Source organism: Pezoporus flaviventris, unplaced genomic scaffold (genome assembly GCF_033815535.1).
Source record: "Pezoporus flaviventris isolate CSIRO_AGI_PZ_B2104156 unplaced genomic scaffold, CSIRO_AGI_Pfla_v1 ptg000294l, whole genome shotgun sequence".
Lineage (NCBI taxonomy): Eukaryota > Metazoa > Chordata > Aves > Psittaciformes > Psittacidae > Pezoporus > Pezoporus flaviventris.
Window position 1 is genome coordinate 23,814 of NW_026892841.1, and position 27,849 is coordinate 51,662.

At 59.4% G+C, this 27,849-nt stretch overlaps 5 protein-coding genes across 7 annotated transcripts; 3 read left to right on the forward strand and 2 right to left on the reverse strand.

The window, feature by feature from the left end:
* Positions 1–1,284: 1,284 nt before the first annotated feature.
* TMEM79 (transmembrane protein 79) lies at positions 1,285–2,474 on the forward strand. The gene is made up of 3 exons (XM_061443133.1): positions 1,285–1,895; positions 1,982–2,195; positions 2,270–2,474. Exons 1-3 carry the CDS (start codon positions 1,298–1,300, stop codon positions 2,472–2,474), a joined length of 1,017 nt encoding a protein of 338 aa, XP_061299117.1. The 5' UTR covers positions 1,285–1,297.
* Positions 2,475–3,204: 730 nt separating this feature from the next.
* Positions 3,205–10,092, reverse strand: CCT3 (chaperonin containing TCP1 subunit 3). The gene is made up of 14 exons (XM_061443135.1): positions 10,014–10,092; positions 8,920–8,981; positions 8,527–8,577; positions 8,383–8,445; positions 7,904–8,000; positions 7,097–7,214; positions 6,840–7,026; positions 6,003–6,152; positions 5,676–5,808; positions 5,222–5,303; positions 4,920–5,100; positions 4,078–4,323; positions 3,387–3,518; positions 3,205–3,309 (listed from the first exon to the last, which is right to left on the reverse strand). Exons 1-14 carry the CDS (start codon positions 10,042–10,044, stop codon positions 3,205–3,207), a joined length of 1,638 nt encoding a protein of 545 aa, XP_061299119.1. The 5' UTR covers positions 10,045–10,092.
* A 231-nt stretch (positions 10,093–10,323) lies between these two features.
* Positions 10,324–12,529, forward strand: SSR2 (signal sequence receptor subunit 2). The gene is made up of 6 exons (XM_061443128.1): positions 10,324–10,379; positions 10,463–10,617; positions 11,369–11,467; positions 11,864–11,972; positions 12,072–12,149; positions 12,330–12,529. The coding sequence occupies exons 2-6, from the start codon at positions 10,463–10,465 to the stop codon at positions 12,438–12,440; spliced, it is 552 nt and encodes a 183-aa protein (XP_061299112.1). The 5' UTR covers positions 10,324–10,379; the 3' UTR covers positions 12,441–12,529.
* Positions 12,530–13,740: 1,211 nt separating this feature from the next.
* On the forward strand, positions 13,741–16,757 carry APH1A (aph-1 homolog A, gamma-secretase subunit). 3 transcript variants are annotated; one of them, XM_061443129.1, is made up of 7 exons: positions 13,741–13,875; positions 15,248–15,418; positions 15,629–15,702; positions 15,854–15,976; positions 16,059–16,186; positions 16,387–16,510; positions 16,619–16,757. In XM_061443129.1, exons 1-7 carry the CDS (start codon positions 13,763–13,765, stop codon positions 16,681–16,683), a joined length of 798 nt encoding a protein of 265 aa, XP_061299113.1. In that variant the 5' UTR covers positions 13,741–13,762; the 3' UTR covers positions 16,684–16,757. The 3 variants fall into 3 exon arrangements, with proteins under 3 accessions (XP_061299113.1, XP_061299115.1, XP_061299114.1); XM_061443131.1 differs by lacking the exon at positions 15,629–15,702 and having other exon boundaries at positions 15,384–15,418; XM_061443130.1 differs by lacking the exon at positions 15,629–15,702 and having other exon boundaries at positions 16,619–16,733.
* Positions 16,758–17,248: 491 nt separating this feature from the next.
* Positions 17,249–27,540, reverse strand: LOC133263387 (carbonic anhydrase 14-like). The gene is given in 11 exon segments (XM_061443138.1): positions 17,249–17,327; positions 17,438–17,522; positions 19,004–19,026; positions 19,162–19,286; positions 23,360–23,517; positions 23,595–23,615; positions 23,618–23,660; positions 25,103–25,198; positions 26,802–26,944; positions 27,032–27,304; positions 27,534–27,540. Coding segments are annotated over 11 exon segments (1,053 nt in total).
* Between the last annotated feature and the right edge of the window lie 309 nt (positions 27,541–27,849).

Sequence of the window (27,849 nt, forward strand, 5' to 3'; positions counted from 1 at the left end):
AGATGGCGGCGGCGAGGCGTCAGCACACGCTTAGGGCGGGCGTCGCCATGGCTGCCCCACAGCGTGGGCCTTGGGATTCCCTCCTCATCCCTTGGGATTCCCTCCGCATCCCTTGGGACTTCCTCCGCGTCCTTTGGGATTCCCTCCTCATCCCTTGGGATTCCCTCCGCATCCCTTGGGATTCCCTCCGCATCCCTTGGGATTCCCTCCTCATCCCTTGGGATTCCCTCCGCATCCCTTGGGATTCCCTCCGCATCCTTTGGGATTCCCTCCTCATCCCTTGGGATTCCCTCCGCATCCCTTGCGATTCCCTCCGCATCCCTTGGGATTCCCTCCGCATCCTTTGGGATTCCCTCCTCATCCCTTGGGATTCCCTCCTTATCCCTTGGGACTCCCTCCTCATCCCTTGGGACTCCCTCCTCATCCCTTGGGAACGCCTCCCTGCACACACAGCGTGGGGTAAAGGGGCCGGGGGCTCCCTTTAGGGCTTCCCCATGGCGGCGGCTCCAGCCCATTCCCCCCCCCCCCCCTCAGCCTTTGGCTTCTCCTTGCCCCGCCGGCCCCGATCCCTCGGGAAGGGGCAGGGCTGAGGCTCGGCCCCTTCCAGCCCGGCCCCACCTCGCACCGGTCCGACCGGTTTGAAGGCCCGGAAGAGCCGTGGCCACGGAAGGGGGAAGCGCTCCAGAGGCTCCCATGGCCCCGCTCCGCGGCCCCAGTGAGTCCCGCAGCATTCCCGGCGGTGGGAATGGGGCTGGGAACCGGGGGTGGGGGGGGGACACACACGGGACACAACCTCTGCTCCCCCATTCCCGACGCTCTTCCCATTGGGAATGGGGCCGGGAGGCTCCGTAGCGCAGGGAACTGGGGCTGGAGAAGGGAAGGCTCCTGAAGGGGAGCCCTTGGAGCAGCCCCGGTGCCGAAAGGGGCTGCAGGAAACCTGGAGAGGGGCTTTGGGATGCAGGGATAGGACAAGGGAATGGCTTTAAGCTGCCAGAGGGGGGATGGAGATGGGATGTGGGGCAGAAGCTCTTCCCTGGGAGGGTTTGGGGACATTGGGATGGGTTGAATGGAGAAGGTTCGGATGCCCCATCCCTGGCAGCGCTCAAGGCCAGGTTGGACACAGGGGCTTGGAGCACCCTGCTCCAGTGCCTATAGGGGCTGCAGGAAGCCTGGAGAGGGGCTTTGGGATGCAGGGATGGAGGAGCAGGACCCCCAAACCCCCCCATTCCCACTGCTTTGTGCCCAGGGTGAAGAGGAAGGAACCGGAGCCGCGTTTCCCCCCCTCCACACCCCATCCATGCCCGCTGCGGACCCCATCCTGCCCCCGGAGGAGGTGGCATTGATGGAGCTGGCCCCGGCCCCCCCCTTACCCAAGGCACCGGAGGACCCCGAGGCCACCCTGCCCTGGGACCGTGCCCCGGGGAGGGCCCGGGCGAGCCCGGATGGGGGCCGGGAAGGTCCAGAGGAGGCCGGCGCTGGCCCCGAGGTGGCCCCCGTGGTGGTGGTGCCCATAGACCCGCATTGCATCGAGCACAACCCCGGCAAGGGCAAGAAGCAGCAGGAAGAAAGCAAAGGGGGAGCCGTGCCCCGTAGCCAGCACCCACTCCTCCTCCTCCCTATGGGTCCTTCACGCTCCAGGGACCCATTGGGCTTGGAGGGGCGAGGGGCCAAGCCTGGCAGCGAAGGAGCCAGGTGCCCGTGGGCTAAGGACTGCGGTGGCGGGGGCCACCTCAAGGCCTTGGCCTCGGTGCTGGGGGCTCTGGTGCTGTGCCCCTGCTTTGTCTATGGGGCTTACGTCTTCCTGCCCTTCGACGCCCCGCTGCTGCCCACCATCAGCACCCGCCTGCTGTACACCCTGCGCTGCGCCGCCTTCGCCACCGTCCCCATCGTGCTGGGTGAGCAGCAAAAGGGGGCATCCCCCCCCCCCCCTTTCAACCATGGGGAGCCCCATTCCCAGCCTTTGGCTCCGGTATTCCCACAGGGATGCTCGTCAGCGGCGTCTCCCGCCTCTGCTCCTGGGCGCTGGAGCCCTGTGGGGAGCTGCGGCGGGAGGTGGAGATCCACAGCACCTTCGTGGTCCAATCCGGCCACCTCTTTGTCCTTTACTTCTTCAACATGGCCGTGCTGGCCACCTACCTCCCGCAGGAGCTCCTCAAGCTCATCCCGCTCCTCACGGGGCTCTTTGCCATCTCCAGGTAAGCAGGAATGGGGTGGTGGTGGGGGGAAAAGACCTGGAGCCATCCTTTATCCCCCTTTTCCATGCCTCCAGGTTGCTGTATTGGTTGGCTTACGCCATCGGGCGCTCCTTGAGGGTCTTTGGCTTCAGCCTGAGCTTCCTGCCCCTCGTGGCCATGCTCCTCTGGAATCTCTACAGCATGGTGGTGCTGGAGCCGGAAAACCTCCTGGCTGTGGCAGAGGCAAAGCCCCAAGAGCAGCCCAAGAACACCGGAGCCAAACTCCGGTACTGGGGATAATGGGGGAACACCCCCAAGACCCCAAAAGGAGGGATGCAGGGAGATGCCGTCCCGATTGCTCTGCCCTGGGAAAGGGGGAGCCCCATTGCCTAATAAAACTCTTTGCCCAGCGCTTCCATGGTTGCTTTGGGAAGGGTGGGATTGATCCCATAAGGAATTGTGGCTTTGCCCTGGCTTGGGGGGGGGGGGGGGGAGCAAGTCCCTCCCCAACTCCTTCCTCTTCCTCGCGGGTGGAGGTTCAGGAACTGGTTCCCAAACCAGTTGGAGCAGTGGGAAGGAGGGAGGGAGCCCTGGCCCAAGGGCAGCTCTGCTGCTTTCCCTTGTCTCCTTATGGAGACCTGGGAGCAGCTCCCGGTGCCTAAAGGAGCTCCAGGAAAGCTGGAGAGGGGCTTGGGACAAAGGGATGGAGGAGCAGGATGGGGGGGAATGGCTTTCACCTGCCAAAGGGGATGATTCCTTCTTGAGGGAAGCGATTCTGCTCCTGCTTGGAAAGGACAGGGAGAAACCTGGGGGCTCCTTTCCCAAACTCCAGCAACATTCCTTGATGTTTATGGGATTCCCCCCATCCAAAAGGCACTGGAATGCCGTGATTGGGTTTATTTCCCAAGCAAACCGTGACATTCCAGAGCCTCCCATGCCCAGTCCCTGCGCCGGGCACTGAGCCCCCTCCCACCCCAAAGCTTCAGCCGCAGCAAGCCGGGTGCTGGCTTGGTTCTTCCCATGGGATCCCTCATTCCTGGGCTGCCTCCGGTGCTGCCGGAGCCTGGCTCTTCTCATCCCCCTTCTTTTTGTGCCCGGACACGATGTCATCGATGCGAAGCAGGAGAATGGCCGTCTATGGAGAGAGAGCATTGGGAGCCAGTCCGGAATTCCAGCCCCATGGAGCAACCCCTGGAGGCCCCCAAGCCTCACCTCCACTGCTGTCTTGTAGGTCTGCAGCTTGACAGCCAGCGGCTCCCAGACCCCCAGCTCCTTCATGTCCACCAAGGCTCCGGTCTCCCCGTTCACCCCCCATGTCTGGCTGTTGTCCTGAGTGTGTTTTGCCTGTTGGGAAAGCCGGGATCACCACGTGGGATCGTCGGAGGAGGCCTTTGCGTGGCCTTTCCAGTGGTGCCAGGGAAAGCTGGACAAGGGATGGAGGAGCAGGACAAGGGGGTGGGGGAATGGCTTTGGACAAGGGATGGGCTGAGGAGGAACGGCTCCAACTAGAAGGGGAAAGGGTTAGATGGGATCTTGGGAATCTCTTCCCCATGAGGGTGGAAAGGGTTAAAGGGAGAAGCTGTGGCTGTGTTCAACAGAAGGCATCCGTGCTTCCAAGACCCGGAGGAGCTTTAAGCTCCCTTCAACCCAACCCATGCCAGGATTCCAGTTTCCATGCTTGGGAATCCATCCGAGGACATTTCACAGCCGAAAAGCCTTCAAATCCCCCTCAAGGGGATCCATCAAATCCTTGACCACCGGGATCCTTCAACTCAAAACCTCCCGCAGCTCCCCCCCCCTCGAGGGGCCCGCCTATGGTGATCCGATGGCTCCAATGGGATCAAAGGAGCCGGTGGGAAGAGCTTTGCAGCTCGGCGATGGAAAACCTGGATGCCGGGCTTACCCTGAGCGAGGTGAGCAGCCGGATGGTGCTGGCGCCGCAGTTCTGGATGAGGGTGCGAGGGATCACTTCCAGCGCCTGGGCCACGGCGCGGTACGGCCACTGCTCCACGCCCGTCATCCCTTTGGATTTCTCCGTCAGCGCCTGCGCCACGGCCATCTCCGTGGCTCCTCCGCCCGGAACCAGCTGCGGGTCCAGGAGCACGTTGCGACAGACCTGCATGGCGTCCTGCAGGTTCCGCTCCACCTCCTGCGCACCGGGGACACGGGAATGGGATGAGGGAGACGGGAATGGGAGCAGGGACATGGGAATGGGACGAGGGAGACAGGCATGGGAGCATGGATACGGGATGAGGGATACGGGCATAGGAGCAGGGACACGGGCATGGGAGCAGGGACGCGGGAGCAGGGACGCGGGAGCAGGGACGCGGGAGCAGGGACGCGGGAGCAGGGACGCGGGAGCAGGGACGCGGGAGCAGGGACGCGGGATGAGGGATCAGAACACCCCCCCTCCCAGTGTTGGGAGCAGCAGAAGAAAGGAGGCTCCTTAAGGGGAGGGCTTAGAGCAGCTCCAGTGCCTAAAGGGGCTGCAGGAAACCTGGACCAAGGGATGGAGGAAGAGGACAAGGGAGGAATGGCTTTAAGCTCCCTTCCAACCCAAATCATCCCATGGTCCCTATGGAAAGCTGTGGGCAAGCTCTGATTCCCCTGCAGAGTGCAGCCCATGAGACGGGAATTCTGTAACTCCAGAAGCCAAAGGAAAACGGGAATTTGCTTCGAGCTGCTCCAAAGGGAAGCAGCGGCTTCCCCAAGGAGAAGGAGGAGCTGGAACCTGCAGGAACTCACAGCCAGGATCTCCTTGCTGGCTCCCCGCAGGATGATGGTGCAGGCCTTGGGCTCTTTGCAGTCGGTGATGAAGGCAAAATACTCATCCCCGATCTTCTTCACCTCAAAGAGCCTGGCCCCGGTGCCCACGTCCTCCTCCCGCAGCTCATCCGTGCGGCTCACGATGCGAGCTCCACAGGCCCTGCACAGCAACCAGGGGTTGGTCACGCATCCATACGGAAGGAAAAAGGGGGGGAGAAGGAGGCAATTCCATGGCATGGGAGCATGGAGAGGGCTCCAGGGAGGAGGGAGCCTTCATTGACCTGGCGATGCGGTTGTTGTCCGTCTTCCTCACCCTGCGGATGGCTGTGATGTTGGCTCTCATCAGGTAGTGCTGGGCCAGGTCTGCAATCAGGTTTGGGGGGTTTATTCATCCCTCAGCTCTAATTAAGGCTCTTTACGTTAATTAAGTGCAATTAGCTTCTAGAAAGGGAAACCAAATGCACTTTAAGGCACCAAGTGCAGCTTTTGAGGCTCCTCCTCGCTACTCCTTTGATTCCTTCCAACTCCTGGCTAAGCCAAATCCTCTTTGAATTGCCCCAAGGCAACCTCAAGCCCCAAAATCCAGGCCTTGGAATGGGGAATTCTGTGTTAGGAAGCTACAAAGCTTCCCCAAACCAAGGGGAACCAGGTTGGTTTGGGGGTGCCAAAGGGGGAATTTAACCCAGAATGAGCCTCATTCAGATGGAGATAACCCCAGGAAGGGGGTGTTATTACCTGAAATCCCTTTCTCTGTGATGACCAGGTCTGGTTTGACCCTGATGAGGTCTGCACACATCTGCTGGATGTATTCCTCCTCCATCTGCAGGATGCGGGCGAAGTCTTCCTCGCGGGTGATCTCGATGTCAGTCTGCACACAGAAGAGCTGCAGGTTACATCCAGAGCCCCCCAAACGGAGGGATCTGAGCCCCTCCAGCACCTCCAGGGCAGGAGCCAAGGAGAAGCACCCCAAGAAACACGGAGAAGGGGCTTTGGAGGAGGTTTAAGGGCCCTTCCGAGCTAAACCATTCCAGCATTCCATGATTTCACTTCCTGGCTTTTTACCTGGCTCTCCCCTTTCTTGTATTCCAGGGAACAATCCAGAAGGACAATGCGGGGGTTCTTGATGAGACGCCTCATGCGGGGGTGAGTTACGTCTTTATTCACCATGATCCCCCGTAACACGCAGGAGTCTTCGCTAAAACCACCTGGAATCTGTCCCAGGACAAAGGGGGAATGAGGCAAACCAGGCTCCTGTATGGAAGTTGTGCTTTCCATACAACATCCATATACTTTATGCTTTCTAGGAGAGCATCCCCACTCCTCAAAGCACCCATATCCCACATGCTGAGAAAGGAAAACCCCAGGGCACAACGCAAGGTCCTTTTATGAGCATTCCCTTTGGGAATCATAGAATGGGTTGGGTTGGAAAGGACCTGAAAATCAGCCAGTTCCAACCCCCCTGCCATGGGCAGGGACCCCTCACACTAAACCACGGCACCCAAGGCCTCCTCCAACCTGGTCTTGAACACTACCAGGGATGGAGCATTCACAACCTCCCTGGGCAACCCATTCCAGTGCCTCAGCACCCTCACAGGAAAGAATTTCCTCCTTAGATCCAATCTAAACTCCCCCTGTTTAAGTTTTAACCCATTTCCCCTTGTCCTGTCACTACAGTCCCTCATGAAAAGTCCCTCCCCAGCATCCCTGTAGCCCCCCTTCAGATACTGGAAGCTGCTCTGAGGTCTCCCCACAGCTTCTCTTCTCCAGGCTCAACAGCCCCAACGTCCTCAGCCTGTCTCCATCCAGGAGGTGCTGCAGCCCCTGAGCATCCTCGTGGCCCTATTGGGAACTGTGGAATCATTGGGTTTTCATGGGAAAAGGGGCCGGGGACACGCTCACCTTCTCCACTTTGGCGTACTTCTTGATGTCGATCTCCTTCCTGCCGTTCTCCTCCAGCTCCACCGTCCTCACCGCCTCCAGGGCGATGCCGCAGGCCAGCTCGCACCACCGGTTGATGGCCTTGGTGTTTATGGCGCTCTTGATGATCTTCAGCATCATCTCCTTGTTGTTCACGTCCACGGGGGTGCTGCCCCGATGGGAACAGGGTTATTCCCCCCAAATCCCTTCTTTTCCAAGCCCCTTCCCAAGGAACTCACCCGATCTTCTTGAGGATGCTGATCATGTCATCCAGAGCCTTGCGGTACGCGCCGATGATCACCGTTGGGTGCATCTGCTGCTCCAGGAAGTGTTCAGCAACAGAGAGCATCTCTCCAGCTGCAAGGCAAAGCACATCCCTCAAACTTCCTCCGTTGGGGAATAACGGGAGGGAGAAAGGCAACACCGCCAGCAGGGGTAGAGACGTCGTTATCCCACTGTGCCCACTGCTTGGGAGGGCCACACTGGGAATACTGGGCTCAGGTTTGGGGCTGGAAAGGATCCAGAGAGGAGCCACAAAGGTGATCCAAGGGCTAGGAAGCAGGTAAGGAAAGGCTGAGAACTGGGAATGTGCAGCCTGGAGAAGGCTCAAGGGGACTTTATCCCGTTGTTCCACTCTTTAAGGGTGGCTACAAAGCAGGTGGAGACCCCCTTCTTTGCATGGAATGCCATGGAAAAAACAAGGAGTGATGGGCCCAAATTAAGCCTGGGGAGATTCCCAATGGACACACGAGGAATTTTACACAGTAGGAGCGACCAGCCATTGGAATCATCTCCCCAGGGAAGGGATGAGCTCCCCAGTGTTGGACACTTAATACTGGGCTGGTTGGAACATCAAGTCCAGGTCATGATGCCCCTGGAAAGGTTGGAGCAGATGATCCCTGAGGGCCCCTCCAACCTGGAATTCTAGGATTCACCTTTGGAAGGACAGATAATGAATATCTGTGCCATTAAAGTGTATTTATCAAGCTAAGATGGGCCAAAAGGGTGAAACCCTGGAGCAAAGGCACATCCTTCCCTCTCCTCACCCAGGATGATGACGGATGTGGTCCCATCTCCAACCTCCTCATCCTGAGTACGGCTGATCTCAATCATGGATTTAGCAGCAGGGTGCTGGACCTGAATCTGGACAGGAGCAAGAAACAGGGCGTTGATCCAGAAGATGCAAGCTGAAGCTTCCAGCATCATTCCAGCGCTAGGGAATTTCCATGGAACACTGAAGCCCAGGGCTGAAACCTGCTCTTCCGAGGGTGAAGGGTGCTTGCTGGACACATTTCATCCCTTACAAGCCCCTCTCTTGGTGCTGCTGGTTAGAACCTGCTGCTTCCAACAGAGGGGATGAACCAGCACCATTCCCCATCCTTGGCAGTGCTCAAGGCCAGGTGGAAGCATCCTGCTCTAGTGGAAGGTGTCTTTGCCCATGGAACTGGATGAGCTTTAACGTCCCTTTCCACCCCATGCCCGGATTCAGAGGTAAGCCAGAAGATTCCCACTCCCAGACACGCACCTCTCTGAGAATAGCATTGCCATCGTTGGTCATCACAATCCCACCCATGGGGTCCAGAAGCATCTGCAAGCCAAGGAGAAGCATCACTTGGTCGTGGGGGGTTCAACGCAGCCTCCAACCCAGGGTCCTGAGCAAAGCTCTTACCTTCATCATGGCTCGTGGTCCTAAACACGTCCTGATCACGTCAGCTATGGTCTAGGAGGAACAAAGGACATGAAGAGGGCTGGAGGGCATCAGAAAGGTCCAAACCACCCCATAATGGAACAAGCAGCTGGGGGACAATGGAAGGAAGCACCTCTCAGCAGTGCTTTGATGGGGTGCGAATGAAACACAGGGACTGGCATCACCTAAAGCCAATGGCAAAGCTTAAACACCTCCAGATTGGGCAAAGGGAAACCTCTCCCTGTTGTTGCACTGAGACCTCGTTTCCATGCTGCTTCTGCTCTGGATTTGGGATAGAATGCTCCAAATCCCAGTTCTTCCCTCTTAGATGGATCCATCCGCACACCCACACTGAATGAGGGCAGGAGCTGGTACCTTTGCAGCAGTGATGTTCCCAGTCTGGACTTTCCTCCCCGACTCCCGTTTCATGTTCTGGCCTATGGAGATAGGAAAGGAAAAAGCCACTGAAGTACAAAGAGGCTTGAAGCTGATCTCTTTCAGTCCAACCCTAACGCAGAAGCTGCTGCACAGGAGTTTTTAACCCAGATGCTCCCATTATTATATACGAAAGCACATAATAATATAATATACATATATGTAATACAGACATTATTATACAGATATTACACAGACATATAAAGGCATATACTGTATTAGAATACACATATATAATACAGATATATTATGTATATATAGAAGCATACAATATTACAATATACATATATATAATACAGATATATATTGAAGGGCATATAAGACGTTATGGTATACACATACATAATACAAATACAAATACATACATGGAAAAAAAATAACATAATATTCATATATATATATGTATGAAATACGTGTATAAATAATATTATAAAGAAAACCCCTGGTTTAAACTCGGTTTTAGCCCTGTGTGTTCTGCCCTAAGGATGCTCCAAGCTCTTCCTCCATCCCCAGCCTGGCTGGGCACAGACTGAAGCCAGGAAGGGATGGAACAAAAGCAGCACAAAGGGGAGCAGGGGCGGCAGCAAAGGGACCCCGGCTGCTCACAGCGCACACGGAGGGGTAAAACGGGGTAACAAAAAGCAACGAGCTGAAGGGGGAACAACGGTGTTAGGTAGGCAAAACCCCTTCGCCACGCCACTGGGATGGCTTGAACGGAGCAGCTTTGGGTGCCCCATCCCTGGCAGCGCTCAAGGCCACGTTGGGGCCGTGCTACGGCTTTAAACGAGCTTTAAGCTCCCTTTAACCCCCCCCGTTCTGTGAACGCACGAACACAGCCGAGCCCCCCCATGCATCCCTGCGGATGGGACCCGAGGCTCCTCAGCGGGTCCCTGAGGTGAAGGCCTCGGGGCGGGCGGTGCCTGAGGGCCCCACGCGGCCGCCCCGGCCCCAACATGGCGGCGGCAAGGGGAGAATGGAAGGGAACGGAACCGGCCCCCAACCCCCGGGGCTCGGGGCCCGGCAGCGACACTCACTGAGCACCAGCACAGGCCTCGGGCCCATCATGGCGGCGACCCCCGGCTCCGAGCACCGAACCTTCTGGAGCCACCGGCCGCTTCTTCACCGCCTCACCGCCTTAACCCCGCCCACCCGCCCCGCCCGGACCAATCCCGACGCGCCCCCGGCGGCGCGCTGACCAATGAGAAGGCGGAGCTCAGCAGCAGGAAGTTGGGTTGCGAAGAGGGGGGGCTGCGCATGCGCACTTTGACAAGCACACCGGCTGGGGTGCGGTTGGGACTACATTTCCCAGCGTGCCCCGCGGCAGCTTCCGGCCGCCATGTTGGCACTGGGGGGTTACCTCAGCGCTGACGCGGCCGGAGGAGCGAGGCCGGGCCGGGACGGTGAGGAGCGGAGGGCACCGGAGGGCTCCGGTGTGGGCATTTAATGGTTAAATCCCCGCTTCCCTTCCTGTTTGTGCTCCCAGATGAAGCTCCTGGCGCTCGCCCTCTTCGCCCTGTGCTCCGTGGCCCGCTGTGAGGACGGCGCCCGGCTCTTGGCCTCCAAGGCCCTCCTGAACCGCTACGCGGTGGAGGGCAAGGACCTGACCCTGCAGTACAACATCTACAACGTGGGCTCCAGGTGGGGAGCAAACCTCGCCTTTATGGGGGCTCCAGGTGGGGAGCAAACCTCGCCTTTATGGGGGCTCCAGGCGGGGAGCAAACCTCGCCTTTATGGGGGCTCCAGGCGGGGAGCAAACCTCGCCTTTATGGGGGCTCCAGGTGGGGAGCAAACCTCGCCTTTATGTGGGCTCCAGACGGGGAGCAAACCTCGCCTTTATGGGGGCTCCAGGTGGGGAGCAAACCTCGCCTTTATGGGGGCTCCAGGTGGGGAGCAAACCTCGCCTTTATGGGGGCTCCAGGTGGGGAGCAAACCTCGCCTTTATGGGGGCTCCAGGTGGGGAGCAAACCTCGCCTTTATGGGGGCTCCAGGTGGGGAGCAAACCTCGCCTTTATGGGGGCTGTGGGGAGCAAACCTCACCTTTATGTGTGTGGTGGGGGTGGACGGGAGCCGCTGCCCGAGCTCCATGAGGGGCTGTTCCCTTTGCTCCCGCTGGCTCTGAGCTTCCCAAGTGGAAGCTGGGATTGCTCCCCATGGCACAGCCTCCCTCGTTGGGCTCTGGGAGCTCTTTCCCACCTCATTGCCTTGCCTTTTTGCCCTTTGCCAACTTGCTCTTTCAGCCATCTCCCTGTATCGCATTGATTTCCCTCCCCATCTCCCTCCTTCGGTTCCCAAACCACCTCACCCCGCTGCTACGGGATCCCTATGGACATCTGCGTGGCACATGCCAAGGCTGAGCTCCCCTTCTCATCCCTCTCTTTGTCGCCTTCAGTGCAGCGTTAGATGTGGAGCTCTCGGATGATTCCTTCCCCCCGGAAGATTTTGGCATCGTCTCTGGAATGCTCAACGTCAAGTGGGACAGGATCGCTCCGTATCCGTGGAATCGCTCCCAGTGCTCCTCCTCGCCCCTGGAGCCTCACCCAGGGCAGCACAAGGAGGATGTGGAGCAGCTCCAGTGCCGAAAGGGGCTGCAGGAAACCTGGAAAAGGGCTTGGGATGCAGGGACAGGACAAGGGGAATGGCTTTAACCTGATAGAAGGGAGGGTGGAGATGGGATCCTAGGCAGAAGCTCTTCCCTGTGGGGATGCCGAGGAGCTGGAATGGGTTGAAGGGGGTTGGAACTGGATGAGCGTTGAGCCCCCTCCCAACCCAGCCCATTCCAGGATTCCATGGATGACTTTTCCACCTGGTTTGCGGCTCCTCTTTCCCCATCTCCTCCCTTTCCCTCGGCTGAATCCAAGTCCTCTCCTTAACTCCCAGCGCTCAGAGCCAGCAATGTGTCCCACACTGTGGTGCTGCGGCCTCTCAAAGCCGGCTACTTCAACTTCACCTCGGCCACCATCACCTACCTGGCACAGGAGGGGGGCCAGGTTGTGGTGAGTGCCATTGGGCACCAGATCCTCCCACCCCAAGGCTGGCCATGATCCATAGCCCTGCTCCAGAAGGATCCCACCGCTTTTCCCCCTCTTTCCCAGGTTGGTTTCACCAGTGCTCCGGGGCAGGGAGGGATCCTGGCGCAACGGGAGTTCGACAGGAGGTTCTCCCCACACTTTGTGAGTACTTGGGGGGATGTTGTGGATGGATTGCACCAAAACAAGCGCTTTGCATCCCGGTTATCCCTGCGAAGGAGCTGGCAGGGTGGGATTTGAGCCAGGAGCTTCCCCATAGGGAAGGTCTGATGGTTTTAAGCCTCATCTGCATGGGTTTGGGTTGACTCTTCCAACATCTTGCAGCTGGATTGGGCAGCTTTTGGTGTGATGACCCTGCCCTCCATTGGCATCCCACTGCTGCTGTGGTATTCCAGCAAGAGGAAGTACGACACCCCCAAAACCAAGAAGAACTGAGCCAAGCCGATGCCACCAGCGCCCATTGGGATCCGGGCTGGAGCAGCTCCACCTTCCACAGGGTGAGGTGGTGTCTTCCCCATCCCAAATCCGATGTGGAATCTCAAGGTCCCACCTTCAACAATGAAACCTCGGTGGGAAGCAGAGCTGGAGCTGTTGATGCTCCTCAAGGTGGGATGCAAAGAGGTCTCCATGTATCCCGGTTGTGCTTCCGTGAGCGATGGATTGGGGGGCTCTGTTCTTCCCGGTGGCTTGGATGGGTTGGGGTGGGGTTTGGTACCAAGGATTTTGTAATAAAATGAATATGAATGGAATCTCTTTGCTTTTACCAGGATATCCTGGAGGCATCTGCCTGCCTGTTGGTGGGGATGGGGGTCAGGAATATCAGTCATGGAATCCTGGAATGCTTTGGGGTGAAGGGACCTTACAGCTCATCCCATTCCGGAGGCAGGGACACCGAGCCCTTGCTCCAAGCCCCTGTGTCCGACCTGGCCTTGAGCACTGCCAGGGATGGGGCAGCTCCTCTGGGATCATTCCAGAGCTGGATCCAGGGTTCACCCTCAGCTTTTTGGGGGGCACCATCACATCTTTTGGGGGGGGTCCCATCCCGCTGAGATTCCAGATGGAAACTTGGACGTGAGGATGGAAGATTCCAATTCATCTCAGCCCTGCCCCTTTGCAGGCAGCACGGGAGGGCCAGCACCCCACCACTGCCAGGTGGGGAGCTTGGGCTAGGGAGCGAATTTGGGGTCCAGGAGGCATTTGAAGGGCGAGGGGGGGGGGCTGAATTTGGGGTCCAGGAGGCATTTGAAGGGCGAGGGGGGGGTGAATTTGGGGTCCAGGAGGCATTTGAAGGGCGAGGGGGGGGTGTGAATTTGGGGTCCAGGAGGCATTTGAAGGGCGAGGGGGGGGTGTGAATTTGGGGTCCAGGAGGCATTTGAAGGGCGAGGGGGGGGGTGTGAATTTGGGGTCCAGGAGGCATTTGAAGGGCGAGGGGGGGGGGTGTGAATTTGGGGTCCAGGAGGCATTTGAAGGGCGAGGGGGGGGGGTGAATTTGGGGTCCAGGAGGAATGTGGGGTACAAGGAACAACTTGGGTTGGGGGGGGGATTTGGGGGTCAGGATGGCATCGATTTGGAGGTACCGGGGGGGAGAGGGGGGGGTTGTTCTAGACCGGTTTTGGGGATACAAATGGGAGACCCCCCCCCATCACTGGTCCTACCCCCCCCACGCTCCCCCTCCCCTCCTGCGTGGCCTCCCACCGCCAGGGGGCAGTGTACACCGCAGCAGCGGCCCGCGGGGCGCTCTGTCCCGGCGCGCCGCCATGGCCGCCGCCGTCTTCTTCGGCTGCGCCGCCATCGCCTTCGGGCCCGCGCTCGCCCTCGTCCTGCTGACGGTGGCGGCGGAGCCGCTGCGGGTCCTGGTGCTGGTGGCGGGGTGAGGGCGGAACGGGAACGGGAACCGGGGGGGGGGGGGGGGGGAACGGGAATGGGAACGGGAACTGAGGGAATGGGAATGGGAATGGGAACTGAGGGAAGGGGAATGGGAATGGGAACTGAGGGAATGGGAACGGGAATGGGAACTGAGGGAATGGGAATGGGAATGGGAATGGGAACTGAGGGGTTTGGGAATGGGAACTGAGGGAACGGGAATGGGAATGGGAACTGAGGGAATGGGAATGGGCCCTGAGGGAAGGGGAATGGGAATGGGAACTGAGGGAAGGGGAATGGGCCCTGAGGGAAGGGGAATGGGAATGGGAACTGAGTGGGTTGGGAATGGGAAGGGGAATGGGCACTGAGGGAATGGGCACTGAGGGGGTTGGGAATGGGAATGGGAAGGGGAATGGGCACTGAGGGAATGGGCACTGAGGGGGTTGGGAATGGGAATGGGAAGGGGAATGGGCACTGAGGGAATGGGAATGGGCACTGAGGGAATGGGAACTGAGGGGTTTGGGAATGGGAATGGGAACTGAGGGAAGGGGAATGGGAACTGAGGGGGTTGGGAATGGGGACTGAGGGAAGGGGAAGGGGAACTGAGGGGGATTGGGAATGGGAACTGAAGGAAGGGGAAGGGGAATGGGAACTGAGGGGTTTGGGAATGGGAATGGGCACTGAGGGAATGGGAATGGGCACTGAGGGGGTTGGGAATGGGAATGGGAACTGAGGGAAGGGGAATGGGAACTGAGGGGTTTGGGAAGGGGAGTGGGCACTGAGGGAATGGGAATGAGAATGGGGACTGAGGGGGATTGGGAAGGGGAATGGGAACTGAGGGAAGGGGAATGGGAACTGAGGGAAGGGGAATGGGAACTGAGGGAAGGGGAAGGGGAATGGGACTGGGGGGGTTGGGAATGGGAATGGGCATTGAGGGAAGGGGAATGGGAATGGGGACTGAGGGGGTTGGGAAGGGGAACTGAGGGGGGTGGGAATGGGACCTGAGGGGGTTGGGAAGGGGAATGGGAACTGAGGGGGTTGGGAATGGGTCCTGAGGGCATTGGGGAAGGAGAATGGGTCCTGAGGGGGTTTAGGACTGGGAATGGGCCCTGAGGAGGGTTAGGAAGGGGAATGGGTCCTGAGGGGGTTGGGAATGGGAATGGGCACTGAGGGAAGGGGAATGGGAACTGAGGGGGATTGGGAATGGGAATGGGCACTGAGGGAATGGGAAGGGGAATGGGCACTGAGGGAAGGGGAATGGGTCCTGAGGGGGTTTGGATCTAAACCCTCGCTCCCCAGCCCCGCGTCCCCCCCTCCCCTCCTGTGCCTGTGTTCAATGGGGGGTCGGGGGCTGTTCCTGCGCTTTCTGTCTCCTCCAGGGCGTTCTTCTGGCTCGTGTCCCTGCTCCTGGCCTCCCTGCTCTGGTTCGTCCTGGTCCGGCTGAGCGAGGGGGCCGAGCCCCGGCCGCAGCGAGGGCTCCTCCTCGTGGGCGCCGCCGGCTCCGTGCTCCTGCAGGAGCTCTTCCGCTTCGCCTACTTCAAAGTGCTCAAGTGAGAGCCCCACAGAGGACCCTGGGTGCTCCCCGTGACCCACACGGACCCCCCCCCATGTGGGGCTGCACCCCCAGAGCTCCCTCTTAGCGCCTAAACGAGGGGCTTTGGACAAGGGATGGAGCCTTAAGGTCCCTTTCAACCCATCCCATGAGCTGGCTCCGACCCCCTTCCCCTTCTCCCCTCATTCCTCCTGCCTCATCCCTGCAGGAAAGCCGATGAAGGGCTGGGGACCATCAGCGAGGACGGGCGATCCCCCCTCTCCCTGCGGCACATGGCTTACGGTGAGCACCGGGCTGGTCCCGCTCACCCCACCGGGGATTCCCAAGAGCAGGAATCGCCCATCCCGGCCGCTCCAGCGCCGTTCCCAACTCTTCCCCTTTCCCCTGTGCTGATTTCTGGCTTGCTTTGAGCCGGGTTCTTCTCCTTCCACAGTCTCCGGCCTCTCCTTCGGCATCATCAGCGGCATCTTCTCCGTCATCAACATCCTGGCCGACGCCATGGGGCCGGGAATCGTTGGCATCCATGGGGATTCCCCCTATTACTTCATCACCTCAGGTAGGGTTGGAGCCAGGCCCTTCCCCAGCGGGAGGAAGAGGAAGGAAGGGGGGGTGTGAATGCTCTTTCCCCCCCCTTGCAGCCTTCATCACCATGGCCCTGGTTCTGCTCCACACCTTCTGGGGCATCGTCTTCTTCGACGCCTGCGAGCGCCGGCGCTATTGGGGCCTGGGGCTGGTGGTCACCAGTCACCTCCTCACCTCGGGGCTGGTGAGTGCCTGCCCCCCCCCCCCTCCCCGGGGACACCCCAAGTGCTGCTTGAGCCTCTGGATCCATGGGGGGGGGTCTCAATGGGCAATTCCAGCTGGGAAACCCTTGGGCAGGACTTGGAAGGCTTCAAGGGGTTGGATTTGCTCTGCCCCCCCCCCCTCTCCCCATGTCATTCCCAACGCATCCCTCTCCATCCCAAGACATTCCTGAACCCCTGGTACGAAGCCAGCCTGGTCCCTATCTTCATCATCACCCTGGGCACGGGCCTCTGGGCCTTCGTCACTGCCGGGGGCTCCTTCCACAACGTCCTCAAGTGCCTCTCCTGTGAGTTTTGGGGGGTGGGATGGGGATGTGGGGGCTAATGGGGGGCTCCTGATGGTCCTGAGCCCCCCTGCACCCCCTTTGCATCCTTGTCCCCCCCCTCCTCCCCAGGTAAGCAGGAGGACGACAGCACCGTGATGATGTACTCAGCGCTGCAGGTGCCTTGTGAGGACTGAGAGCCCCATTCCCGGCCTCTGGAATCTCCTGCTGCTGCCTCGGCCACGGCCGCTCGGTCCCTCCGGTGCTGTTCCCTCGCTGGGCCCACACAGGGGCTCCCAATCCCAGCCCTTTCCCAAGGGGAATCTTCCCTTGGGCCTCACAGGGTGCAGCAGCAGCGAGGGGCTGGGGGCAGGACCCCCCCCTTCCCCTTCCATCACATCCCCCCCCCACCTTGGCCTCTTGGCAATGGGGTGATGCTTGGGGGGGCACAGAGCTGGGTTTGGGGGTGCCGTGCCCCCCCCCCCCCATTGGTGGCTGAGCAGTTTTTGGGGGGTGGGGGTAAATTATTTTTGTGGATTCAGAGTAAAACCCTTTTACAAGAGCAATGGTGCCATGGGGGGGGGGCAGGATTGGGCCCCCCCCATCTTCTCCTTCCACTTCAAGGCAGGGGGGGACACCCGGGTGTCCAAGTACTGATCCCAGCCCCATTCCCCCCCCATCAAAGAGCCACTGTGGGGGGAAGGGGCTTTATTTCTGTCACACCATGGGGTGGGGGTCACTGGGAGCCCCCCCCCGGGGGGTTCAGGGGTGGCTGTGGTTGGAGGGGGCCCGACGGGAGGAGGCTTTGAACACGATGTCCTGCTCCTGGCTCCTCCTCACGCTGCTTTTGGGGGGGGGGGGGGGGGTAAAAAGGGGTTGAGGTGACCCTGAGTCAGCCCTTGGGGGGTGAGGGGGGGGTCCAGGGGTTGGGGGGGGACCGGAGCCTCTCACCGCATCCTCTTGGCCACCAAGTGGATGCTGAGGAAGAGGCCGATGCAGGCACCCAGGGCGCCGATGATGATGGCGATGCCTTCACCTTAGGGACATCGTTGGGGTGAACCCCAAATCCCACCCCCACCCCATTCCCCATCCCAATCCCATCCCATGTAATTCCATCCATCCCATCTCATCCCATCCTATCTCATCCCTTCCCATCTCATCCCATCCCAATCCCATCCCATGTATTTCCATCCATCCCATCCCATCTCATCCCATCCATGCCATCCCAGCCAATCCCATCTCATCCCATCCCAATCCCATCCCATGTAATTCCATCCATCCCATCTCATCCCATCCCATCCATCCCATCCCAATCCCATCTCATCCCATCCATGCCATCCCAGCCAATACCATCTCATCCCATCCCATCCATCTCATCCCATCCATCCTATCCAGCCCAGCCCATCCCATGTAATTCCATCCATCCCATTCCAACCTTTCCATCCCATCCCATCGCATCCATTGCACCCCATCCCACCCCACCCCATTCCATCCATCCCATTCCATCCCATCCTATCCATCTCATCCCTTCCCACTCCATCCCATCCATCCCATCCCTTCCATCTCATCCTATCCATCCCATCCCACCCCATCCCATCCCATCCATCCCATCCATCCCACCCCATCGCATCCATCCCATCCCTTCCATCTCATCCTATCCATCCCACCCCATCCCATCCATCCCATCCCATCCATCCCATCCCACCTCATCCCATCCACCCCATCCCATCCATCCCACCCCATCCCATCCCACCCCATTCCATCCCATCCATCCCATCCCTTCCCATCCCATCCATCCCACCCCATCCCATCCCACCCCATCCCATCCCATCCATCCCCACCCCATCCTATCCATCCCATCCCATCCATCCCATCCACCCCATCCCATCCCACCCCATTCCATCCCATCCATCCCATCCCTTCCCACCCCATCCCATCCATCCCATTCCACCCCATCCCATCCCATCCCATCCATCCCACCCCACCCCATCCCATCCATCCCATCCCATCCATCTCATCCCATCCATCCCATCCATCCCATCCCATCCCATCCATCCCATCCCATCCCATCCATCCCATCCATCCCATCCCATCCATCCCATCCCACCCCATCCCATCCCATCCATCCCATCCCACCCCATCCCATCCCATCCATCCCATCCCATCCATCCCATCCATCCCATCCATCCCATCCCACCCCATCCCATCCCATCCATCCCATCCCATCCCACCCCATCCCATCCCATCCATCCCATCCCATCACATCCATCCCATCCATCCCATCCCATCCATCCCATCCATCCCATCCCATCCCACCCCATCCCATCCATCCCATCCCATCCCATCCCTTCCCACCCCATCCCACCCCATTCCATCCCATCCATCCCATCCCATCCATCCCATCCATCCCATCCATCCCATCCATCCCATCCCATCCCTTCCCACCCCATCCCATCACATCCATCCCATCCATCCCATCCACCCCACCCCACCCCATCCCATCCATCCCATCCCTACCTGTTGAATACCCCTCGGGTGCTGCAAGAGAAGAGCCGGAGCTCAGCACCCACCAGTGCCTCACCCCCAAGGGGGGGTCCGGGGGGGTCCGGGAGCTGTTTGAGGGGTACGGGGGGGGGGGGGCAGGGGGGGTCCCTTTCACCCCCCCCGTCCTCACCCTGGGCAGGGAGGAGAGCACCCGGCGGTCGTGGAGCTCCTGCGGCTCCCGGAAGTTGTCCTGGAGGAGCTGGGGCTCGGCCCCGGGCCCGGGCCAGCGGTGAAGGGTTCCCTGGAGCTGCTCCAGCTGGAGGGGATGGGGATGGGGGGGACATGGAATGGGGGGACGTGGAATGGGGGGGACGTGGAATGGGGAGGACATGGAATGGGGGGGAATACATGGAATAGGGGGTTAAGGAATATGGGGGGGTATGGAATGGGGGGGACATGGAATGGGGGGACATGGAATGGGGGGGACATGGAATGGGGGGGACATGGAATGGGGGGGACATGGAATGGGGGGGAATACATGGAATGGGGACATGGAATGGGGGGGACATGGAATGGGGGGGACATGGAATGGGGGGGACATGGAATGGGGGGGAATACATGGAATGGGGACATGGAATGGGGGGGACATGGAATGGGGGGGACATGGAATGGGGGGACATGGAATGGGGGACATGGAATGGGGGGACTGGAATGGGGGGGAATACATGGAATGGGGACATGGAATGGGGGGGACATGGAATGGGGGGGACATGGAATGGGGGGACATGGAATGGGGGGGAATACATGGAATGGGGACATGGAATGGGGGGGACATGGAATGGGGGGGACATGGAATGGGGGGGACATGGAATGGGGGGGAATACATGGAATGGGGACATGGAATGGGGGGGACATGGAATGGGGGGGGACATGGAATGGGGGGGAATACATGGAATGGGGACATGGAATGGGGGGGACATGGAATGGGGGGGACATGGAATGGGGGGGACATGGAATGGGGGGGACATGGAATGGGGGGATATGGAATGGGGGGGACATGGAATGGGGGGGACGTGGAATGGGGGGGGACATGGAATGGGGGGGAATACATGGAATGGGGGGGACATGGAATGGGGGGGAATACATGGAATGGGGGGGACATGGAATGGGGGGGGAATACATGGAATGGGGAGGACATGGAATGGGGGGGGAATACATGGAATGGGGAGGACATGGAATGGGGGGGACATGGAATGGGGGGGACATGGAATGGGGGGGGGGACATGGAATGGGGGGGACATGGAATGGGGGGGATATTTATGGAATGGGGGGGGAATACATGGAATGGGGGGGACATGGAATGGGGGGGGAATACATGGAATGGGGAGGACATGGAATGGGGAGGACATGGAATGGGGGGGACATGGAATGGGGGGGGACATGGAATGGGGGGGGGACATGGAATGGGGGGGACATGGAATGGGGGGGATATGGAATGGGGGGGGACATGGAATGGGGGGGATATGGAATGGGGGGGGAATACATGGAATGGGGGGGACATGGAATGGGGGGGACATGGAATGGGGGGGGAATACATGGAATGGGGAGGACATGGAATGGGGAGGACATGGAATGGGGGGGACATGGAATGGGGGGGACATGGAATGGGGGGGGGACATGGAATGGGGGGGACATGGAATGGGGGGGATATGGAATGGGGGGGACGTGGAATGGGGGGGACATGGAATGGGGGGGACATGGAATGGGGGGGATATGGAATGGGGGGGACGTGGAATGGGGGGGACATGGAATGGGGGGGACATGGAATGGGGGGGACATGGAATGGGGGGGGACATGGAATGGGGGGGACATGGAATGGGGGGGAATACATGGAATGGGGGGGACGTGGAATGGGGGGACATGGAATGGGGGGGACATGGAATGGGGGGGACATGGAATGGGGGGGGGACATGGAATGGGGGGGACATGGAATGGGGGGACATGGAATGGGGGGACGTGGAATGGGGGGGACGTGGAATGGGGGGGACGTGGAATGGGGGGACGTGGAATGGGGGGGACGTGGAATGGGGGGGACGTGGAATGGGGGGGACATGGAATGGGGGGGAATACATGGAATGGGGACATGGAATGGGGGGGACATGGAATGGGGGGGACATGGAATGGGGGGACATGGAATGGGGGGGAATACATGGAATGGGGACATGGAATGGGGGGGACATGGAATGGGGGGGACATGGAATGGGGGGGACATGGAATGGGGGGACATGGAATGGGGGGGAATACATGGAATGGGGACATGGAATGGGGGGGACATGGAATGGGGGGGACATGGAATGGGGGGGAATACATGGAATGGGGACATGGAATGGGGGGGACATGGAATGGGGGGGACATGGAATGGGGGGACATGGAATGGGGGGGACGTGGAATGGGGGGGATATGGAATGGGGGGGACATGGAATGGGGGGGGACATGGAATGGGGGGGACATGGAATGGGGGGGATATGGAATGGGGGGGGACATGGAATGGGGGGGATATGGAATGGGGGGGGAATACATGGAATGGGGGGGACATGGAATGGGGGGGACATGGAATGGGGGGGAATACATGGAATGGGGAGGACATGGAATGGGGAGGACATGGAATGGGGGGGACATGGAATGGGGGGGACATGGAATGGGGGGGGGACATGGAATGGGGGGGACATGGAATGGGGGGGATATGGAATGGGGGGGACGTGGAATGGGGGGACATGGAATGGGGGGGACATGGAATGGGGGGGATATGGAATGGGGGGGACGTGGAATGGGGGGGACATGGAATGGGGGGGACATGGAATGGGGGGGACATGGAATGGGGGGGGGACATGGAATGGGGGGGACATGGAATGGGGGGGAATACATGGAATGGGGGGGACGTGGAATGGGGGGACATGGAATGGGGGGGACATGGAATGGGGGGGACATGGAATGGGGGGGGGGACATGGAATGGGGGGGACATGGAATGGGGGGGACATGGAATGGGGGGACGTGGAATGGGGGGGACGTGGAATGGGGGGGACGTGGAATGGGGGGACGTGGAATGGGGGGGACGTGGAATGGGGGGACGTGGAATGGGGGGACATGGAATGGGGGGGAATACATGGAATGGGGACATGGAATGGGGGGGACATGGAATGGGGGGGACATGGAATGGGGGGACATGGAATGGGGGGGAATACATGGAATGGGGACATGGAATGGGGGGGACATGGAATGGGGGGGACATGGAATGGGGGGGACATGGAATGGGGGGACATGGAATGGGGGGGAATACATGGAATGGGGACATGGAATGGGGGGGACATGGAATGGGGGGGACATGGAATGGGGGGGAATACATGGAATGGGGACATGGAATGGGGGGGACATGGAATGGGGGGGACATGGAATGGGGGGACATGGAATGGGGGGGACGTGGAATGGGGGGGATATGGAATGGGGGGGACATGGAATGGGGGGGGACGTGGAATGGGGGGGGACATGGAATGGGGGGGAATACATGGAATGGGGGGGACATGGAATGGGGGGGAATACATGGAATGGGGGGGCATGGAATGGGGGGACATGGAATATGGGGGGCATGGAATGGGGGGACATGGAATATGGGGGGATATGGAATGAGGGGGGCATGGAATGTGGGGGGTATGGAATATAGGGGGTAACACGTGGAATATGGGGGGGACATGGAATACGGGGGGACATGGAATAGAGGGGAAACATGGAATATGGAGGGGACACATGGAATATGGGGGGTATGGAATGTGGGGGGAAACACATGGAATATGGCGAGGCAATGGAATGGGGGGGGTATGGAATATGGGGTGGACAACATGGAATATGGGGGGTATGGAATGTGGGGGGAAACACATGGAATATGGCGAGGCAATGGAATGGGGGGGTATGGATTATGGGGTGGACGACATGGAATATGGGGTGGACGACATGGAATATGTGGTGGACGACATGGAATATGGGGTGGACGACATGGAATATGGGGTGGGTGACATGGAATATGGGGTGGACGACATGGAATATGGGGTGGACGACATGGAATATGTGGTGGACGACATGGAATATGGGGTGGACAACATGGAATATGGGGTGGACGACATGGAATATGTGGTGGATGACATGGAATATGGGGTGGGCGACATGGAATATGGGGTGGACAACATGGAATATGGGGTGGACGACATGGAATATGGGGTGGACAACATGGAATATGGGGTGGACGACATGGAATATGGGGTGGATGACATGGAATATGGGGGGGTGGGGGCTGGATTTTTGCCCCCCCCCCCCAATCCATGGGGCTCCCCCCTTACCTGGGCCTGGCTGATGCGGACGGGCTCCTGGAAGAGGGTCCAGAGGACGCCCTGCAAGCAGGGGGGGGTGCTGAGGGAGCCGTTGTAGCGGTAATAGAGATCCAGGCGGGGGGGCAGCAGGTCCCGGATGCTGAACGGGGGGATGGAGGTGCTCTGCCCTATGGGGGGGGCTTGGTTATGGGGTGGGAGGAGGAATTTGGGGTGTTCCCCCCCCCTCTTCACCCTGCGCACTCACCAGCATAGCGGATGCTGCCAGGTGCCGCAGGATGTTGGCGTAGGCAGGGTGTGGGGCAGGACCCACCTGGGGGGGGGCAATGGGGATGTGGGGGGGGAGTTGGAGGGGGTTTGGGAGAGGTTTTGGGGGGTTTTGGGAGGGGGTGGGGGTGTTTTAGGGAGGTTTTGGGAGGGTTTTGGGGGGGTTTTAGGGAGGTTTTGGGGGGGTTTTGGGGAGATTTTGGGGGGGTTCGGGTGTTTTCGGGGTGTTTTGGGAATGGTTTTGGGGAGGTTTTTGGGGGACTTTTTGGGGGGGTTTTGGGGTGTTTTAGGAGGTTTTTTGGGGTGGTTTGGAGAGGCTTTGGGGTGGTTTGGAGAGGTTTCAGGTGGGGATTTGGTGTGGTTTGGGGAGGGATTTTGGGGGGTTGGGGAGGTTTTGGGGTGTTTTGGGGTATCGTGTTTTGGGATGGTTTTCAGATGTTTTGGGGGTATTTGGGGGGGTTTAGGGGTGTTTTGGGGAGGTTTTTGGGTGCTTTAGGGGTGTTTTGGGGTGTTTTGGGATGCTTTAGGGGTGTTTTGGGATGGTTTTGGGGTGTTTTGGGATGGTTTTGTGGTGCTTTTTGGGGGTTTTGGGATGTTTTATGGTGCTTTAGGGGTGTTTTGGGGGTGTTTTGGGATGGTTTTGGGATGGTTTTGGGGTGTTTTGGGGATGGTTTTGGGGTGTTTTGGGATGGTTTTGGGGTGGCTATGGGGTGGTTTTGGGGTGTTTTGGGGATGTTTTTGGGGTGTTTTGGGATGGTTTTGGGGTGTTTTGGGATGGTTTTGGGGTGGCTATGGGGTGGTTTTGGGGTGTTTTGGGGATGTTTTTGGGGTGTTTTGGGATGGTTTTGGGGTGTTTTGGGATGGTTTTGGGGTGGCTATGGGGTGTTTTGGGGTGGCTATGGGGTGTTTTGGGATGGTTTTGGGGTGGTTTTGGGGTGGTTTTGGGGTGGCTATGGGGTGGTTTTGGGGTGTTTTGGGATGGTTTTGGGGTGGTTTTGGGGTGGTTTGGGGTGGCTATGGGGTGGTTTTGGGGTGTTTTGGGGATGGTTTTGGGGTGTTTTGGGGTGTTTTGGGATGGTTTTGGGGTGTTTTGGGATGGTTTTGGGGTGGCATGGGGGTTTTGGGGCTTGTGGTGTTTTGTGGATGTTGGGGTGTTTGGGATGGTTTTGGGGTGGCTATGGGGTGTTTTGGGGTGGCTATGGGGTGTTTTGGGATGGTTTTGGGGTGGTTTTGGGGTGGTTTTGGGGTGGCTATGGGGTGGTTTTGGGGTGTTTTGGGGTGGGGTGTTTTGGGGATGGTTTTGGGGTGTTTTTGGGATGGTTTTGGGGTGGCTATGGGGTGTTTTGGGGGTGGCTTTGGGGTGGCTATGGGGTGTTTTGGGGTGTTTTGGGGTGGCTATGGGGTGGCTATGGGGTGTTTTGGGGTGGCTATGGGGTGGCTATGGGGTGTTTTGGTGTGGCTATGGGGTGTTTTGGGGGGGGTCGGTACCTCCAGCAGCACCCCCAGCACAGCCAGGCCCCCGCTGTGGTGCTGCGCCTCGCTGGCGTTGCCGTAGCGCTCAGCATCGTAGTGCACCACGTGCATCTGGGGGGGGGAAGGGGGGACAGAGCAGGGACCCCCCCATAGCCACCCCCACCCCCCCCATCACCCCCTTCCCTTCTGGGCCCCATTCCCGCTCCGCAGCCCCATTGCTTCGGCTGCTCCCGCACCAGGACCCTTTCCCCTTCCCTGCGCCGTTCCCAGGCTGTTTCCCATCCCCACCTCCTGCTCCTGCATCCCCCCCCATTTCCCACCACATTCCCATCCCATTTCCATTCCCATCCCATTTCCCACCCCATTTCCCATTCCCATCCCATTTCCCACCGCATTCCCATCCCACTTCCCATTCCCACCCCATTTCCCATTCCTATTCCATTCCCACCTTATTCCCATCCCATTTCCCATTTCATCCATTCCCACCCCATTTCCCATTCCTATTCCATTTCCCACCTTATTCCTATCCCATTTCCCGTTCCCACCCCATTTCCCATTCCCATCCCATTCCCACCCCATTTCCTACCTCATTCCTATCCCATTTCCTATTCCCACCCCATTCCCATATCATTTCCCATTCTTATCCCATTTCCCACCCATTCCCATCCCATTTCCCATTCTCATTCCATTTCCCACCTTACTTCCATTCAATTTCCTATTCCCGTCCCATTCCCATCCCGTTTCCCACCTTGTTCCTATCCCTTTCCTATTCCCATCCCATTTCCCACCACTTTCCCATCCCATTTCCTATTCCTATCCTATTCCTATCCTATTTCCCATTCCCATCCCATTTCCACCCCCTTCCCCATTCCCATCCCGTTTCCCTCCTTGTTCCTATCAGTTTCCATTCCATTTCCCACCTCATTCCCTTCCCATCCCATTTCCCACCTCATTCCAACCCCATTCCCCATTCCCATCTCATTTCCCCATTCCCACCTCATTCCTATCCTTTTCCCATTCCCATCCCATTTCCCACCCCATTTCCCACCTTGTTCCTATCCCTTTCCCATTCCCATTCCCTACCTTATTCCCATCCCACTTCCCATCCATTCCCATCCCATTTCCCATTCCCATCCCATTTCTCACCTTATTCCCACTCCATTCCCCATTCCCATCCCATTTCCCCATTCCCATCCCGTTTCCCTCCTCGTTCCTGTCCTTTTCCCATTCCATTTCCCACCTCATTCCCATACCGTTCCCCATTCCCACGCCATTTCCCACCCCATTCCTGTTTTTCCCATTCCCACCTCATTCCTCTCTTTCCCATTCCCATCCCATTCCCACCTCATTCCTATCTCTTTCCCATTCCCACCTCATTCCAATCTCTTTCCCATTCCCATCCCATTCTCACCCCATCCCATTCCCACCTCCCTCCTATCTCTTTCCCATTCCCATCCCATTCCCATTCCCACCCCATCCCATTCCCATCCCATTCCCATTCCCACCTCACTTCTATCTCTTTCCCATTCCCATCCCATTCCCATTCCCACCTCATTCCCATCCCATTCCCACCCCATCCCATTCCCATCCCCATCTCTTTCCCATTCCCACCCCATCCCATTCCCATCCCCATCTCTTTCCCACTCCCACCTCACTCCCACCCCATCCCCATCCCCATCCCATTCCCACTCCCCCCCACTCCCACCCGCGGTACCTCCGCCGCCGCCCGGTGCCCATCCACCAGGTGCTCGGCCCCTCCGCTCCCTCCGCCTCCTCCCCAGTGGAAGTGCAGCTGCTCCGCGGCGAAGCTCCGGGGGAGCCCCCGCAGCCGCAGGGCCCGCGGCAGCTCCAGCACCGCTGCGTGGACAACGGGACGGGGCTCACGGGGCCGCCCGGGACCCCCCCCCTTAACCCCGGTACCCCCGTCCCCGGGCCGCCCCGTACCCGTGTGCCCGTTGTTGCTCAGCGCCAGCAGCGCAGCCCCGGGGCTCTCGTAGCCCTCGGGGCGGATGGGGGGCAGCGAAGGGTCCGTTTGCACCCCCGATGTCCGGATGTCGATGGGGGACTGAGCCCGGCCCCCGCACGCCGGGTGCCCCTCGGCCCAATGGTGCTGCCCGTGGGGACCTACGGAGGGATGGATCCCGGTGTTCCTCCCGTCGGGAATGGCCCCGCTTGACCCCGTGTGAGGCCGGGATATTCCCAATGCGCTCCTTAATCCTTTCGGGAAGGGTTTTCCGGCTCGGGGAGCGGGGACAAAGGGGGACGAGGGGGGGGGGGGTCCCCCCCAACGGGATGGGGCTTAACCGGGATCGGATCCTAATTGGATTTGGCAGCGGGGCTGGAGCTTTATGTAAGGGAGCACAATGGGAGCATTGGAGCACGGTGGGGACCCAAGGGGACACGGGAACGAGGGGGGGGGGGGGGGGGCACCCAAGCACCCACCCACCTCCCATTTGGGGGCACCCAAAGAAGTTTGGGGGGGGGGGGGTTGGGGTCACCCATTCATCTGCCTCGGATTGGGGGGACCCGGGGGGGGGGGGGGGTTAGGGGCACCCATTCATCTGCCTCGGATTGGGGGGACCCGGGGGGGGGGGGGTTAGGGGCACCCAGCTCTATGGGAACGGGGTGAGGGGTTTAAGGGGGCTGCACCCATCCATCCCCCCCCCGCCCCCCAATTTGGGGGTGCTGTTGTGGGTCCGGGGCCCCACTCACCCTCATACGTCCAATGGGGACCTGTTTGGGGGGGGGGGGGAACAGAGACG

Bases quoted from the DNA above. Each gene is read 5' to 3' on its own strand.
- CCT3 (XM_061443135.1), bottom strand. From the start codon at position 10,044: ATGATGGGCCCGAGGCCTGTGCTGGTGCTCA. The intron at 8,578-8,919 runs GTACCAGCTCCT...TGTTCCTCCTAG, and splicing joins GGAACATCACTGCTGCAAAG to ACCATAGCTGACGTGATCAG. The intron at 6,153-6,839 runs GTGAGCGTGTCC...GTCCTGGGACAG, and splicing joins AGTACGCCAAAGTGGAGAAG to ATTCCAGGTGGTTTTAGCGA.
- SSR2 (XM_061443128.1), top strand. From the start codon at position 10,463: ATGAAGCTCCTGGCGCTCGCCCTCTTCGCCCTGTGCTCCGTGGCCCGC. The intron at 11,973-12,071 runs GTGAGTGCCATT...CCTCTTTCCCAG, and splicing joins AGGAGGGGGGCCAGGTTGTG to GTTGGTTTCACCAGTGCTCC. The intron at 12,150-12,329 runs GTGAGTACTTGG...AACATCTTGCAG, and splicing joins GGAGGTTCTCCCCACACTTT to CTGGATTGGGCAGCTTTTGG.
- TMEM79 (XM_061443133.1), top strand. From the start codon at position 1,298: ATGCCCGCTGCGGACCCCATCCTGCCCCCGGAGGAGGTGGCATTGATG. The intron at 1,896-1,981 runs GTGAGCAGCAAA...GTATTCCCACAG, and splicing joins CACCGTCCCCATCGTGCTGG to GGATGCTCGTCAGCGGCGTC. The intron at 2,196-2,269 runs GTAAGCAGGAAT...CCATGCCTCCAG, and splicing joins GGGCTCTTTGCCATCTCCAG to GTTGCTGTATTGGTTGGCTT.
- APH1A (XM_061443129.1), top strand. From the start codon at position 13,763: ATGGCCGCCGCCGTCTTCTTCGGCTGCGCCGCCATCGCCTTCGGGCCC. The intron at 15,419-15,628 runs GTGAGAGCCCCA...TCATCCCTGCAG, and splicing joins GCCTACTTCAAAGTGCTCAA to GAAAGCCGATGAAGGGCTGG. The intron at 16,511-16,618 runs GTGAGTTTTGGG...CCTCCTCCCCAG, and splicing joins CGTCCTCAAGTGCCTCTCCT to GTAAGCAGGAGGACGACAGC.